Source organism: Acomys minous (genome assembly GCF_964271855.1).
Source record: "Acomys minous genome assembly, chromosome: 15".
In the NCBI taxonomy this organism is placed as follows: domain Eukaryota; kingdom Metazoa; phylum Chordata; class Mammalia; order Rodentia; family Muridae; genus Acomys; species Acomys minous.
Window position 1 is genome coordinate 15,153,891 of NC_140497.1, and position 17,424 is coordinate 15,171,314.

The 17,424-nt window shown below is 43.9% G+C and overlaps 1 protein-coding gene across 1 annotated transcript in view; it reads left to right on the plus strand.

Moving 5' to 3' along the window:
* ZMAT4 (zinc finger matrin-type 4) overlaps positions 1-17,424 on the plus strand; it is a 645,949-nt gene that overhangs the window by 514,242 nt on the left and 114,283 nt on the right. The window contains exon 7 of the mRNA XM_084759845.1: positions 6,849-7,005. Within this exon, the coding sequence (XP_084615971.1) occupies positions 6,849-7,005 (157 nt within the window). The remainder of the gene's footprint in view (positions 1-6,848; positions 7,006-17,424) is intronic.

Genomic DNA, 17,424 nt, shown 5'->3' on the forward strand with positions numbered 1-17,424 from the left:
AGATGTCCTCTGACCTTCACACACTTGTCTCAGTATGTGTACACCTGCAAACACACACACACACACACACACACACACACACACACACACACACACACACACACGCAGGCACACACACAGGCACACATACAGGCACACACACTTATACACATAACACACACAGAGACACCCATACATATACGCACACTGGCATATGCAACACAGAGGCACACATATACACACAGGCATACATAACACACACAGAGTGACACTTACATATACACACACAGGCACATATAACATGCACAGAGGCACACATACATATACTGGCACACACACACAGACACATACACAGGCACACATAACACAATATGCAAGCACACATTACATACATAGGCACACACAAACACACCTATGTAGTGAGAATTATTGGTTTCTTTAAAAACACAGAAATGTTATGGGGATACATTTTTGTTTTAATGCCAGGTGTGGGATATGGAGCTGCTTCAGATTGTCCCCAGCAGCTGACTGTGATTTGTCTCATGCTCTAGCCCGAGGCATAATTTTTCCACCTGCAGATAGTTTCTGCACGCATATGAAGTTTGAATTCTGAGGACTCTTGATAAAGTATGTTAATGTCGAACCTGAGAGGGACAGCTCCTCCTCCCCCTCCTCTCTCCGTCCTCCTCCCCCTCCTCCCTCTTCCTCTTCCTCCTCCTCCTCCTCTTACTGCTGCTGCTGCTGCTCTTGTGGTTTGTTGCAGTTTGTCAAGTGGTCATAAGCAAAGAGACGAGAAGAAGGAACCGAATATCCTGACAGTGATGATCAACCTTGCCCCAAAGAAGTCGATGCCCCTAATCAGTAAGAAGCAGCCTAACGATAATGACACCCCATTCCCTTCTATCCTTCTTTTTCTCCTACCTAGTGTTGGGGGGTTGAAAGGGTGGAATAAACATGGAGAACAGTGGTAGTGAGAAGGAACACACAAAGCAGTAAAAAAAAATATGCCAGTTACATATATACATAGGCACACACACATAAACACCATACACAGTAACAATAAGTAAAATAACTTTATAAAGGCAGTAGCCATGAGTGAGACAGGCCAGACAAGGCAGTGTGGAGTGATGAGGACTCCAGCAAATATGTCCAGTCAGAGGCAGAAAGTAAGGATGTGGTTCGGGCTTTGTGCTACCCCATGACAATTCTGGCCCATGGACAGCTAACCTTCCCATGTCTTTTTAATGAATCTTTATGAAAGATATCATGATTTTAAAGCTGTTTTCAACCCTAATTGTGGCCTTTGTTAATGGGGTCAGGACCAGCAGTCCTTGGGTGGTCTGCCCCTACAATGTCTCTACTGACAGTTTAAATCATAATTTTCCCACCAATGCTCTTCAGGCCACATAGCACCCTTTTTTGAGCCACATGTGTGCAAGCTCCAATTTCAGGCCATGCCACACCTAAAACCTGCCTTTGAAATTTAAGATCTGGGAGATGCTTTTTCTCAGCCTCAGTGGCTTAGTTGGGGGAAATTAAGATAGGCCTGTAGGGGTGGTTGTTATTCCATTATGAAAGATGAGGCACCTGAGCACAGAGGAGCCAAGCAGTCCTGATGCGCATCTCCAGCACTGAGCACCTCTTCATGTCCATGCAGAGATGCCCATGTTGCTTTCAAAACTGGGATGGAGTCACTGATACCAAGGGACCACTTACAGGAGTATCTCCTTCTCTTCTGATGCCTCTCATCCCAATCTTTTAGGGTCAGCTTGACAGCTCAGTTTCTTTTAGATTTCCTGTAAAACCTAGTAGTTACCCACGCCAAGGCCACCTAGAGGTTTTAGGAGTTAAGATCAATATTATATATTAAGACATATATAATTTTATTTATTTTAAATTAATAATAAATGGATACTTAATAATAAAAGCTATATAAAATTAAAAACACACAACAAGACTGAGAAATTAATATGCCAGACCTTTTCAATATACTGTCTCTGTTTTAATTTAAATTAATCTCATAAAGCTGCTTAGCATCTTTCTCAACATGCAGATGAGAAGCAGAGCTGAGCGGCTATTTAGCTTATGGGCACTGAGCTTTGCAGACATGTGGCTGCCATTTGGACAGCGTTAGTTGACTCTTGCAGAGCCACGCTAATGCCACACGCCTAACTCTGCCAATACTGTAGCACTATGCAAAGCAATCAATTGCCCAGAATAGAATCCTTCAATGTCTTTAAATCTCTCTAAAGATAATATTTTAAAGGTCATGATTTAAGCATATCATGACTGGACCTTCATTATCTGGCTCTGCTTGCCTTTCTTATCTCTACTGTCTCTCCTTCTCCCCCCCCCCCCCCAAATCCTATACTGCAGCTGGGAATTACCAGAATTTCCCATTCTTTCCACCCCCTCTGGGTATGAGAGTACCTGCCCTTCTGTCTGGACTTGAGCTGAGGCCCACCGCAAAGCCTGCTGGGCACTGTGCCTTCCCACCTTCACAATGCATGCCTCGTGCACATGGGCCCCTTCCGCATACAGTAGATACTACAAGCATTTCAAGCATACTTTTTACTTGAAGAAAAATTTTGTTTCACATTAAATTGTGATAAATAATACAGAGAAAAAATATCTGTGTGCACCTGCTCCATTTCCCTGTGGATATGTGGTGGCGAGACAGACTACAGTACAACATCGCAGTATCACAGATAGGAATTCAGGGTAGTGATATTGGTACAGTCCGCTGACTTTATTCTAATATCATCTGATGTGTGTGCATGTGTGTGTGTGTGTGTGTGTGTGTGTGTGTGTGTGTATGTGTGTGTGTGTGTGTAGTCACTACAATCCTGTGTGCATACTCTTACTTTGAATACCATTTACTGTTTTACAAGTGCAAACTCCTAAACATCTTTGAAAGGCCAGCTTGTAACACCCCACTTCTCTCTCTTTCGGTTTTCTCCTTTTTTTCTTCTTTTTCTTTGTTTCACTTACAACAGGGTCTCTTTCATGAAAGACTGACTCTAAGCTACACAAGGAGTACGTAATAGAATTTTACATAGACTCACCAGTTACCTCCTGGTTTTCAAAGAGCCAGAAGGGATGGTTTTGGTTTTTGTGTTTGAGACAAAAGAAAGTTCGTGATATGTGTCTCTGGCTGGCCCTGAACTCAGGTTTTTATCTTGGCAACAAAGTCTCACTCTACAGACCCACATATACTTCAGCCTCCTCTCCCCTTGCTTCTGTCTCCAGGTTGCTGGTGCTATGGGTATGGGTCCAGCTCAAAAGGGGTTTTGAAGTCAAAGAGTAGAAGTGACAGTTCTTAAAGCCTTAAGTCTAGGGCACAGCATATGCAAACAGGGGACGCAGGAGCAGGGAGAAAGAGTAAAGTACTTGGGAAAGCAGCAGACAAGCTGGAACGGGCAATGTGTATAGAGCCTCGTACCCTGTACTAACTTAGCTGTGGTAATGTTAGACTGAGTGCACACCCACAAGGGGTGGTCCTACTTACTAATGCTCAGAAAAGCTCCTGGTCTCTCAGCTGAACTCAGAGCACCAGCTTGGCCTGGGAGGGGCATATCAACTCTCCCACATGATAAGAAAGAAAATTGCCTCTTCGTCTCCATTATCGCTTCGATTAAGAAAATGTTATTAACCTTTCAAAAACGTACCATTTTGTTTTCTTGGAGTTTGGTCAAGGCCAACATTTATCTTGAAAATGCAAGTTTCTGCACAATTTTTAATTGAAGGGCTTTAGGGCAAATTCAATTAAGTTGTGCTATATGAACTGAAACTTGCAATATATTAAAAATATTCCACTGCACAGTTCACTAATTACCCAATTTGTAATTTGAGTCCCATTGTCATTTCAACACTAACTCAGAAGACATGCTGGGAAGAAGTGACTGAGGGCTCCCACAGTCACAAGGGCCCAAATGCAGTCCTCCGCGAAGGCACCTGTCTCTGATGATGCCCCTCGGGTACTTAGAAAGGCACAGAGCTGGAGGGGCTCTGGAGCTCTGCTTTCAAATCCTTCCGGTTGTCGGAGCGAAGTGATAGTCGGAGAAGGCAACTCAATTAATAAGTATAATAGAAATCGGAGTCCTTCCTAGCGTCCCCCATGTGTTTGTCAGGCAGTTCGAACTTCTCGGGTGTCCTGCAGTAAGGCTCCAAGTGTCTTAGGCAGTGGAGCTCAGTAGAGGCGTGGATGGATCTTTCCCAGCTCTGTGACTTACCTACCTGTTCTTTCTACCCGAGCTGCCTACAATTTCCACTCTTTGCGCCCCATCCATTGCAATCTCCTCGCTGCCTTCCAGGTGGAGTGCAGGGAGAGGAGGGGAATGAGTAGGTACCATAATTCTGGGACCGTGTTTTCATCTCTCTGGACTGGCAATACCAGAATGCACTTCGAGACTCACAGAGCTATCTATTAGCGATTGTTTTTCATTAACCGCAGCTGTCCGTCTCTTGTTAGCACGGGCAAAGCCAAGCGAGCGAACAGCTGCTCCTTCTCCCCACGCAATTGTTAGGGCAAATGTCCATAAATCATTATGCAAATTTGCCGATTGAGACCGTGTGGGTAGAAGGGCTTTCAATTGCATACACTGAATCTTATGCTTCAGAACTTTTTTTTTTAAAAGCAGGTACATCCCACAATATGGAAAATGATAGTTGATATTTCTTTTAATAAGTATTGTTAAAACATCTTTTAAATTAATGTCAGTTTTGATAAAATAAATATAATGATGACAAGCCGATCATTCAATACAACTATTTAGTTTTTGTCCGTGGGGGGTTGTCAAAATTCCACTTGAACATTGAAAAATCATGCCATTTGCAGCACATATATACATTATATAATATGTAGTCTCATATATTATGTATTGTTTATTATATAATTATATCATTATCTATATCTTAAGAATTTTCTATTTTTAATTAAAATATAGTTTTATAGTTTATCCCTTCCCTTTTCTGCCTCCATCCACTCCCCTGCTGTCTTTCTCAACCTCTCTTAAGTTGATGGACTTTATTATTGTTGTTGTTATATACATTCATATAGATGCATAAATGAATAAACACAACTTACAAGTCTGTTTTATGTTACTTGTGATTTCGGGGCTCACTACTTGGTATTGGATAAGCAGCTGGGCAGCTCATCTCCGGAAAAGACTAATTCTCCCTCGCTCAGCTGTGATTAGCAGCCTGTGCTCTTAGCCTAGGGGTGTCATGCCCACGTTAGTTTGTCTGTTGCTATTGTAGTCCGGCTCTTCTTTTGGCAGCCATGTTGAGGTATCGAGGATGTAGCTTCCCTGCTATTCCTAGGAGACACAATCTCACACCCAACTTCCTGGTCCTCTGGCTCTGGCGGTCTCTCTGCCCTCTCTTCGAGGATGTTCCCTGAGCCTTAGGTTGGGGAGCTGGGCACACCACAGGTAGTTGGTCTCTGGGTACTGGCCCACTGTGGTTTCCTGTAACTGTCCCCATCTGTTACAAAGGGAAGCTATTTGGATCAGAGATGAGAACTACACTTACCTGTGGATATAAGGGTTAGTTTTAGAATGCAGTCAGGAATAGTGCTGGTCTAGTCAAATGGCAGTACTAGTTTCTCCCCCAGGATACTTGGCCTCACTTGCCCCAGGGGGTGGGCTAGGTTTCCAGCAACATGTTTGTTGTCTCTCCTGTTGGAGGGGTTCCAAGTACAGTTAGACAACTGTTGGTTACTGCCAAGATAGGAATGCCACTATTGCAGCTTTACCTTGCTTTGTTTTTTTATTCTTATGGCACAAAAGCATCACAGCTCAGTAGAACTATTGATTACTTCCTTCCCTTGGAAGCTTGCATAGCACATCTTATTCAAGCCAATCTTCAGGAAGGAGCCTTTGCAGCCTTATGTTTAAGCTAATATTGTGGGATTTTTTTTTTTTTTACTAATTTAAATTAGAGTTTCATCACTGTAGTATGCTATAACTCAGCAGTTTCTCTCCAAGCTCTGTGGCTATTACAATTGCTGTCAAGTGCATATTTAGGCTTTTCTCAACCTAATTTGCTCATAGTGGGAAGGATTCATATTTGGGCCAAAGATGTGAACCATCCTCATCACATCTGCTACACATTAATGTATTGATCGCCAAACATGACGTACTAATTCTAGTGCCACTCATGGAACATGCATGTGCCCATTGCCAGGAATCTCAGCATCACATCCTTTATAAACTTATCTGTAGCTAGTCACTCATTACACTGGTCACTCAAGAAATAGTTATCAAATAAATGACTTCCTAGGAGATGAAAAAACAGAGATGAAGTCTTGTGACTCAAGCATCCAAACCATTTACAGGAGAAGGGCACTACAGGAATGCAGCTGGAGTAGTAACTTGAGATAGAGGCATAAAACATGATTTCAGACAGGAAGTGACACGTGGTGGACGTGGGCATCCTAGAACGAGTCAGACAGAATTCATAAGCAAAGACATGTAGGTGTGAGAGGGAAAATCATCCTGAAGATCTGTAGACCCAGCTGCTGAGGCTGCTGAGCCAAGAGACTGAAGTTATTGGAAAGGAGACGGACGTATTAGTTAGTGGTATTTTGGATACAAACATCAAGCTAAGAAGAAGGAATAAGAGGAGGTAAACACAAATGACTATAAAGATCTGAGGCATCTCAGTAGTGTTTGGGCACAATAATAATAGTCAGAAAGAGTTAAGCTGGCAAGCATCTCTACTCTCTTTTCTTCTTGCTGTATTTCTCTTCCTCCTCTCGACCCCCTTATATTCCTTGTTTGCCCAGTTTTTGTGTCAGAAAACGTAGCCATCTGCAGCTACTTTGCCCCTTGGACACCCAAATAAGATTGCCTAACTCTTGTTTCCAGTTCAAAAGTTCCCAGTGAAATCTTCGAATTCTCCAAGTTGTACTCACAGACCAATATTGGAAACCATATCCCGAGGCTTGGAAGGCAAGGCAGTATGGCTACGCCTGTGGGAGCTGAGGCAATCCCGGGGAAGGAGACAAATGTGAGAAACAATGAGGTGAGTGCCAAACTGCTAGGAAGACAAGATGTGTATATGCGTTATTATGAAGGCGGAGAAAGCCTAGGATAGTCATCAACAGCATTGAGTGATAGTCCAAGGACTGTAGGCAACACACATATCATCCCATATATCCTCATCCCACAGCTAGCCTTCTGTTGTCTGTTTGTTTGTTGACATGATTTGGTTTAAGTGGTCTGTTGAAGTTATTTTTATAAAACAGTGCTTGTTTCTCTTAGCTCATTTCTTAACCCGGCTATCACACAAATAATTGAGACTCTTCTGTAATACAGGGCTTCACAACACAATTTGATCAATTTGAGTCTGTTCTTTACCCTCTGTGCTATCGTGTCTTACTCCTGGGAAACATCCCAGCGATACTTGCACTTTGTATCTTTTTCCTGTGCTCCAGCTCCTTCCTCCTGACCTTCCTTGGACCTCTCCCGATGGCTGAATCCCTGCTTCCTCTCCTGACTCCTCCTCTCCTGGCTGATAGGAAGTCCAGCCCCATTTTCTCCCCTGCTCATTGATTGGCTATAAGTTGCTTTATTGACAAAACAGGGGGACAACTAGGGGGCAGAGTTTACACAACATTTAGACAGGAAATCAGAATTTAAACTACACAATAGCCTACAGTGGTCCAACTCTTGAAGTTGGTAAGGGAGGAGGATGGGGCTAAGTATCACCCATTCCTTCAATCCTTCAGTGCTGGAAAAGCAGCCACCAGCTCCTCCTGCCTGTGCAGAAGTGACACATTGTCATCGAAACACCTTCACAACATTATGGTCTCTGCGAACACAGTCTAATAGAGGCAGTGAGACAGGACCAAGACACTGGTGTATCTTCTGCTCCACTGGGCTCCCGCCTCAGCCTCTACAGATTTAGGACAAGTCTGGCCCTTTCTCTATCTTACTTCTTTTCACTGTTTACCTAATAATTATGAAGTATAAGTGGCAAGAAAAAGAAAGAAAAAAGACAAAGGGGAAGCTCTTAGGAGTTGTTGAACAGGAATGTAGGGAAAGCTGATTTCTGGTTTTTTTTTCCATGTTGGGACAACAAGGCTAAGGCTGCAGAAAATAGATGGCTGCACATTGAGGTTAGAGGCAGCAACATCAGCGAGGAGGATTGGTCCATTAATCTATGTGAGAAATAATCCAGTACCAAGGCTGCAGCAGGGAGACCGTGATGGGCATCTAGATATAAGATCTCAACAAGTCAGCACGGAGCCTCCTCATGGGGAGCTTCTAGCAACAAATCATAGTAAACAAACAGCACAAATTAGTTCCAACAATACATACTTTTTTTTCCCTTAGGAGGTATTAAGTTTAGAAAAAGGGTAGTCTGCAAAGTAACAGTAACCTCTCTGAACATTCACTTGGTTTTCTTTGTTCAACTTTTTTAGTGTTGGTTTTATTCTCAAGATGATCGCAATCTCAGACCTCAGATCATACTGGAAACCATACAGAAAGGGGATCATTTCTTAGAATCTTGTGGAGCAGAGCAAACTCCCCTGAAACAGTACTGAGCCCTCCGTGGGATGATCCCAAAAGAGCCCTTAAGTCAGGTCATCCTGGAATTAGGTCACATGTTCATCTGAATGTTCTATGGCAAGGGAATGGGCCAACAATGAGGTAGGGGGAAGCATTCCTGAAGCCGAGGAAGGGGCTGACTTCTCCAGAAACAAGGATGCTGTGCTTTAGTGTGAGGAAGGCAGAGGGGGTTTTTGTTTGTTTGTTTGTTTGTTTAAAAAAGCAGCCAAATCCAGGTCTTATAAAAATGTGGGGAGGTGAATGCCACAAATGTGCAGCAGTTATGGGTTTGAAGCTAAAATGAATTTGGACTATAGATACAGTTTTAGAAAGATATCAGTGATCTCAATTAGCACTGGGCCCTGCATGCTACAATACTGACCAGTCAGGCAACATGTGACCACTGGTATGATGGTACACAACTGTGATGGTGTAACTAGCCACTCTCTGATTTGATTGGAAGCCTGTACCAAATAAATGAATTTTTGTGCTTCATGTTGTAATCCTGTTTTTTTAAAAAAATCCATGACTTGGCCCTAGGATAGACTGCTATTGTCACTTGCTGAATGGCCACATGGTCAAAACTGCCTTCTAAATATTTATGTTTTACAACCACAGGCCTGTCTGCTCTCAACCTAACCTGGCTCAGTGAAGCTTCTTTTTGCAAAGGGCAGCAATCTAAGCAGAAACTGAGAATAATAGGCCAGGAATCCTCAACCCTAAATGGGGCACACTCACAATAAGGCTTGGGGAACACTGCAAAATGAAAAGAACGTAAGAGTTGGAGGCTCACTTATAGTTGGACACTAGCCCAGCATGGATGTCCCCTGAGAGTCTTCACTCAGTGGGGGATTGGGACAGATGCTGGGACTTGCTATTGGGACTCCAGGTGAGAGAGGTATGGGAGAATGGGGAGATATAGAAAGACCCAGAGGGTCCAGGAACTCTACAAGAAGACCATCAAGGCTGGTGGATCTGGACCCAGAAGGGCTGGCACAAACTACTGTACCAACCAAGGACAATGCATGCAGTAAACCTAGACCCCCTGTTCAGATCTAGCCAATGGACAGCTCATTCTCCGCAGTTGTGAGGAGAGCAGGGGACTGACTCTGACATGAACTCTGCTGCCCCCTATTTGACCACTTCCCCTTGGTGGGGGAGACCTAGTGGCACTCAGAGGAAGGGGAAGCAGGCTATCCAGACGAGACCTGATAGGCTGTGGTCATATGGTGGGGGAGAAAGTCCCCTTCTGTCACAGGTCTGGGGGAGGGGAATAGGGTGAAAGAGGGAGGGAGAGGGGATCGGGAAGACAGAAGTGAGGAGATAACAACCGGGATGTAATCTGAATAAATTATTTAAAGAAAAAAGCTACCCTCCCCTAGGGGGGGAAAAAAAGAGTTAGAGGATGAGGAGGTGCTGGAGAGGTTATGAAGGGAATTGGAAGGGGAAATATGGGCACGTATATGATCATATTTCATTGTATGCCCTTACAGGTTTCTCAAAGAATGAAAAACACAATTAAAAAAAATTAGTCTTGGGAAGCTGCTGCCATATGGAAGTTGTATAGCATCTAGGTCCACAGTGAGGCCACTGTTAAATGGAGTCACCGAAACAGTGATGCTGGGTTGCAGGGACAAAGGGCTCAGTTCTACAAAAAAGCTGAAGTGTGAGGCTCAGACCTCGCCGACCGCACTTATGGATCCAAATGGTAACTCCTTTAACATGGGTAGCGCTTGCGGTGAAAAATGCTACATAACTAAATTATTTCTAGGCGCCACTTGACAGCTCATTATTTTTAAAGCAACATTCCACAACCACAAAATTCCCTTACACTGCAGAGCATGGAAAAGACTTTGGAGTTCAGAGCGATGGGATTTAAAAATAATAAATACTTTGCGGGCTTTAAAAAACATTTGGAATCTTTTTATGACATTAATAAACCAGGCATGGTTACTAGGTCACATGTCTTCTGTAGGAATGAAGGCATGAACTTGTAATTGGTTACTTTGCAGTAAGATTTAATAGATTAAATTAGATAAGCGCCCGATGGGTGGTGCTTAGCACAAGCACAAAGAATATTAGGTCAAAGTTAATAAAAAGTGTAGGGATATAAAGCTATTAAATTGGAAGTGGATATACAGACAAGCACGAGGGAAAGGAATATGTGGGTTGGCTGCCTTCTGGGTATATGGGACCTAAAAACATGGCTTTTCCTGCTCTTAAGAGTCTGTGGCAGGCTGGGCCCGGGTGCTAGAAGCTCTTCTCCCCATGGCGCCTGCACCAGACCCAGGAAGGCAGCGTTTTGGACTACCCTGTTTGAGCACCTCCACTTATGGAGGTTCGGCGGTTTGGCCACGCAAACTGGGATGCGGAGAAGGAAGGCTGAGCAAGAAGTCTTGTCCCCCCCAGAGCATTCTACTTCCCGACTTAGAACACGCTTCTCAAACTCATTAAAAGGCTTCTCCTGGGCAGTTTTTCTAAGGCAAAAAAGGAAAAAGCTATTCCAATATAGACAACGATCAAAACTGATCAGTACCCTGGGGAATTCAGGGGGGAAAAAAATCATTTCTTCTTGTTCAACTCCATAACAGAATCATTTAACAAGTAAGAAAGGAAGGAAGACAGTGCATGCAGCGGCAGAGCTGGCAGACAGTGTGAGACTCAGGGAAGCCCAGGCACTTCCGCCCAGCTCCGGAAGAGCTGTAGGGTGTGCACGGACCTGGCACCTGCATTCTTGTGCAGCTCCGCTGTACCTGGCACTGCAGTCTCCACACCTTGTCCTCACTTTCTCCATTTGGAAAGTGCGTGCGTCAAGCATGACACTCCTGGAGAACAGGTGACTAAAGGCAAGTTACCCGGGCTTTACCTAACTAATTGCATTGAGGCAGAAAGGGGGTGGGGGGTGGGGGGGACGCGAGGTTGCTAAACTTCTCTCTATTTTAGGCTGCAACCTAGAAAGTTGCCCAGAGCAGTGCCTGCTACACTCCAAGCATTGCGCAAATACTAGAAACTTATAAAATGCTGTATTAAGTTTTAAATTTTGCATTGTTTCAAACGTGTATACAACTCATTTGCCCTCCTTCGCCCTCTCTTATCCCTCCCACCCCTCCTTCTTCTTCTGAAGGAGCCCTGCTCCTAACCCCACGGCTTCTTTCTGTTTCTTTGCACAGAGTGTGCAAGTGCTCACAGCTGCTAAGTGTTCGTGAGTACAAGAAGCTTGCCGCCTTCAAAAAGACAGTGTTCCATAGACCTCTTTGTCATTTTCTGGCTCTCACGTTCCTTCAACTCCATTTTCTTGCAGGGGGTGATATAGATTTCCTCCTAATGGCTGAGCAGTCAGAAGTCACTTTCCCCAAGCACTTTGATCGGTTATGAGCATCTGCGCTAAACATAACCGTCACTCACAGCCCCAAGATGTACTCTGACCGAGATTTGGAGCTGTACTAATCTATGTCTACAAACAAATATTTAGAAGTCAAGCTAGGCGGTGGTGGCGCACGCCTTTAATCTCCGCACTTGGGAAGCAGAGGCAGGTAGATTGCTGTGAGTTCGAGGCCAGCCTGGTCTACAAAGCAAGTCCAGGACAGTCAAAGCTACACAGAAAGACCCTGTCTCAAACAAACAAACAAACAAACAAACAAAATATTTAGAAGTCAATTGGACTACCATTCAGCAGGGCTTGGGACCTCTGTAACCACTGGCTTTTGTACAGGTTTATAATACTAGGCACCGACTTCTTTCCATGAAGCAAGCTTCAAAGCCAATTAAAAAAAAAAAAGTAGCTAGTTGCACCCAGAGCATTGTGCCACTGTTGCACCAATGGGCAGCTCTTGCTTGACAGATCAGTTTTGTAACACCAGACAATGTCTACCACTGGGTAAGATGACTAATGACCTATGGACCTCAACAGCTTTGAAAAACCTAGATAGCAAGGAGGAGGCTTCCAGCTTAGTTCTGTGCCCTCTACCCAACTTTTGCGGTGTCTTCAAGCACTGGCAACCTTTACCGCCGTTCGCCGTTCTGATTGTATGCAGATCAGTGACTTTAGGACCAGTACTCAGCTTGTGTTCTTTCAACCCAGACACCTCAGTAGAGAGAACCACATCTTGGAAGTGCCCGACAGCCAGAAGCAGAGTCGCTGAGCTGCGTTTTCACTGCTATTAAATATTTCTAAACACTTTTAGAAGGGTTTGTTTTTAGAAAAAGGTAAAGAATTTCAATTAGGCTTTGCAATATCTTGTAAAACCATGCCCTGCAGCGGCTCTCCTTGTAGTAAATGGAGCCGTGTTAGAATTAATTACCAGGAGAGATGGATGAGCGTCTGAAAGCCCCTTGATAGGAATCCTCACCGCCCCTGGTCAGAAACCACAGTCCAGATTGATGTCTCTCACCACTGCAGGGGGGATGAGAGAAAGGAGGTTGACCCACTGGAGGGAAAAGATGTCGCCTAAACCTTTGTCCCACAGAGAAAAGTGGGATTTTAGGCTCTTTCTCTTCCTCACCTCCTCTACCTCACACTCCTGGATCACGGGTTCTTACTTGATATAGTTCAGATGGAAGCGGGTGCTCTTCACTTTTAATCCCTGTAGCCAAAGATCCCAAAGACTCATGGAAATGATGTTCCAACTGGGAAGCCTTGACAGAGAGATGAGGTGTCAGACAGCTGGGACTGGTGGGCTTGAGGTCATGGCATGTAGACTGTCAGCACTGATATGGGCGACTGTTCAAATGGTGTTGCAACCTTCCCATCGGGGCCTTTCATTTGGCAGCATGTTTGCATGGTTTTATTAATAATTATTCAAAAAGATTTGCCCAATAATTCGCTTCTGGTGTTCCAAACAGGCTGGATATGATTTTTTTTAGATCTCATTTTTTAAAAAATGATCAGCACATGTACATAACTCAGAGGCAGAATGTTACAGGCTAATGTCAGAGGAGTGTCATGCAGTTACCAAAGATTTATATCTACAACATGCAAGTATTTCATTTTTGATGTTTTGTTCAAGTTTACCTTTGAGGCCACTCCATAAGGCAGGCCCAATCAATATTTTAACCATTATCTAATAAGCCCCCATGGGAAACCCCAGATTAGTTGGCACCATAATTCCAATTTACGTCCGTGATGATTTAATATCCCCTGTGTATTGACATGACATGTGCTTGCCCATTCCATCCTTCAGTCTGTTCTGGGTGGGGCCGTTGTGTATCAGTGGGTGAAAGAGAGCTGCTGGAGGCTGGGGCCTCTATATACATCAGTGGGGGAATTCAGAGGCAGCCACTCATGATGGCTCTGTTATTCAGCACACCCATATACTCGGTCTCAGGGAAAGATGGTAGCAGCTCTATATATGAACCCTTTTAAAATAAAACACTCAGATCCCCAGTAAATACTCTTAAAGAAGGGAGGTCTCTGGGGCAGAGTTCTCAATAGAGACAGTTGCAAAGGTCAGGGAGGCAGTGTCACCTAGCTAAACCCTGTCCTGGAGTGACAACAGACTCTCACGTAAGGAAGGACATGAGACTGGGCTCCAGGGCCATTGAATATCAAGGCTTTCAGGATTCAGCCTATGGCCAAATGGCTACAGTTTGGAGCCACATTTTAAAACCTGCCTAAACTCCTCTATTAGGAATGACTTACTTAAGACTGTCTGGTCCTGGTCAGAATTGTCTCAGGATGCAGAGCTAGTTTCCTCCGACTTTTAAACGGCTTCCTCTAGTTCTCATTGCTTACAAGGGAATGCATATGGTTGGCCCCCAGTAATAGGGCTTTCCCAAATCTTTGATCTGTGGGATGGCTAACTGCTGGCTCTAGAACTCATATCTTCAAAGGATCTGGTATTGGGGGTGGGGAACAGTGTGATTTCAAGTCTAAACAGCATCATCTCTTTGGAGGCCTCAGCATGTGTAAGGGATTGAACCCCCAAGTACACAATGGAAGTAGCCCCCCCCCACTTCCAACCTAACAGTGTCCTGTGGTCCAGGCAGCATGCTAAATGTAGTGTGCATGTTTGTACCAATGTGAATTCCTAACTTATTTCTCACAGTGGCCCTGAGACTTGACACTGTTGTTTCATTTTGTAAAGGAGCCAAGTGAGTCTAAGAGAGGTTAAAAGATTTGCTAAGGCCATGAAGCCATCGAGCAGCATTCTGCCCTCCAAACGCTGCCCCCCACTGTGAAGGAAGCTAATTCAGTGGAGAAACCCAAGCTCAGACCTGCCCTGAGCAACGTTTACAAACGTTCTTAGTGGGGCTTAACTTTCATTCAAACAATAAATAAATAAGTCAATAACTAGACTATCTTTTATGTTGCAAGCACTGCCCAATGAAGCCATGAAGTTCTTATATAACGCACACTATAAAACAGCATATTAGTCTATCATCTGTATTGCTCACAGGTGGTAAGAATGAACCTAATAAATCCATCCACAAATATACTATAAAATATTGCTTTGAATTAAAAATTGCAAATAAGTATATAAAATTAATAGAACAGATATTCTGTTGACAACAAATGATAATTTCCATGAAAAGAGGGCAACAGTTAAAGGACGCTGGGAAATGAGAGGGCCGCTGTCCAGCACTTTCAAGTGGAGTCTTAAAGATAGCTCTAATGGAGAAGGTGGCATTTGATTTCCAGGAAAGGAAGACTCTTGAAGGAAGTGGAGTGGTAAGTCAAACTCATATCAGAGAAAGGAATTCCAGGGAGACGTTAGGCAACAAGCTAAATACAGAGCTTGTCTGCCACCTTTCAGGTGACCAGCACGGTCGGAATGACGTGAGAGAAGTGAACATCCACTTCTCTAGGAACTTTGTAGCCCACTGTAAAGAATTTGTCTCTCACTCAGTAAGAAATGGGTAGCTACTCCCAGCCAAGTCGTGAGCAGGGGAGTCACCATCTGAATTTTCTTTTTTGTTAAATGAGGTCTGACTGTATAGCTAAAGTCAGTCTCCGACTTCCAGTCCTGTGTCTACCAGGCCCTGGTATTACAGATGTGCTCCTGATATCCTGCCTGTTCTTGATTTTCAGAAGGATTGTTTGAGTGCCTTTTGAGAATATACAACTAAAAGACAGAAAGGGAAACCAGGGGGTGTCCGGGGCTCATAAAAATGTTGAAGAATTGCTTATATTCTGAATTTTCTTTTAAGGACCAAACGAAAAAGTCTTTCTGGTGGGATGGATGGATGGAAAATGTAATCAAAATGGTCTTTGTTTTCCATCAAATGGTCAAATAAGACAAATTCCATTAAAAGAAAATTGTGAAGAAGCTGCTCTTTGGCAGAAACTCAAATTTCTTCAGGGCCAGCGCTTCTTAAAACCAAAATTTATGCTCAAGTTTCTTTTCTTCCTAGCAACTGTGCTTCTGTATATTAGCCAATAGTGTAAACATGTGAGGCTGAGCTCTGACCCCTCAGAGCGATGCACAGGACACCACCCCCCTTCCTGTCAGAACTAAGGACCTAAGGTGTCCCCAACACCTTGTACTTGGTTATCTGATTTATCTTGGCTATTTCCTCTTCTTCAGAAGTAAGGCATTTTCTCCCTCTGAAACGCTGTGGATTGTGTGGTCATACTCTTGATATGCCAGACCTATTTTTTTTTCATAGCTTGGAACCCAGTATAGGGAATTCTGTCTGTGTGGCCATTTTGAGGACTGGTACTCTAACTGGGGCATGCACTCTTCTGCTGTGTTGTGGTTACCTTAGCTGGGGAGACATTTCCCTGACTCCATGATTAACAGAATGCCAAAAGCGAACATATATCAGCAACGTGATGATAAAGGTCAAAGCAAATGCTGAGACAATCAAGTAACTCTATGCATGAAGCAAGGTAAGAAAATTGGACTACAAAGTTCTGCCTTGGTCACTGGAGATTTTCTGGGTATAAGAATATGGCTGAGATATCAGTCATGTGGTGCTCCGAAATAGGGAACACAGGGTCCAGAGAGTCTAGACTTCTACTCAGGGTGAGGGGCTGAGGGATTCAGCAATGGGAGAAATGAGGATTCCTTCTTTGACATTTTCTTGATGGTCTACTGAGGTGAATATTGATGTTTGGGGATGATAATCTCCAAGCAAAAGGGAATCCAAGGTCTCTGACAAATGCCCATATGACAAGACTGATCAACTGGATCAGTTCCTTGGACTTAAATCCAATGTTAATATTGACGTCAATATTAGTATTCTCTTGTTTGGTGAAGAAAGGGGCATAGTAAGGAAGGCTGCCATGGTGTTTGGGACACATAACATCCATCTGTCCTGAGTATAATGACAGCAGATGGAAAACTCCCCAGCTACAAGAGGAATAGTAACATAACAGTGAGGCCACATGTGGGCTCTTAGGAACTTGAGCATAAGAAGGGTTGGGGAAATCCGTGCTCTAGGACCAGGACATAAATAAAACCTACAGCGTACCCAAGGGAGAGAAGCTGGTCCTGCAGCATTGCTAGGAAGCCAAAGGACCAGATGAGAAAGGGCTTCACATTAGATGCAGCAGACAGGGCCCTCTGGACAAGGGATGCTAAAATTACACTTTGTAAGTAACAGTTGGCCAGGCATAAGGCAGAGTTATGGAGGGTTGAGGGTGGATTGAGAGGGGGAAAGAAACTACATTTCTGGCTGGCTGGGGCTATGCATTCTTCTCTGTTCCAGCTAGAACAAGCAGAATAAATGCCCTCTGTTGCCTAAGCTTCAATTGCAGTGTTAACTTGTAAAGTTTGGATGCTCTACGTGTAGTTTCTTTACTGCGTTTTCTCGTTTGCAAAGCGTTCTCCAATTTGAAATCACTGATAATGCATGGAAGCTCTTGCTCAAATGGTAAAGGTTTTCTAATTCTTGAGCTCTCTGAGATCATAGCTGTGTGTGTGTGTGTGTGTGTGTGTGTGTGTGTGTG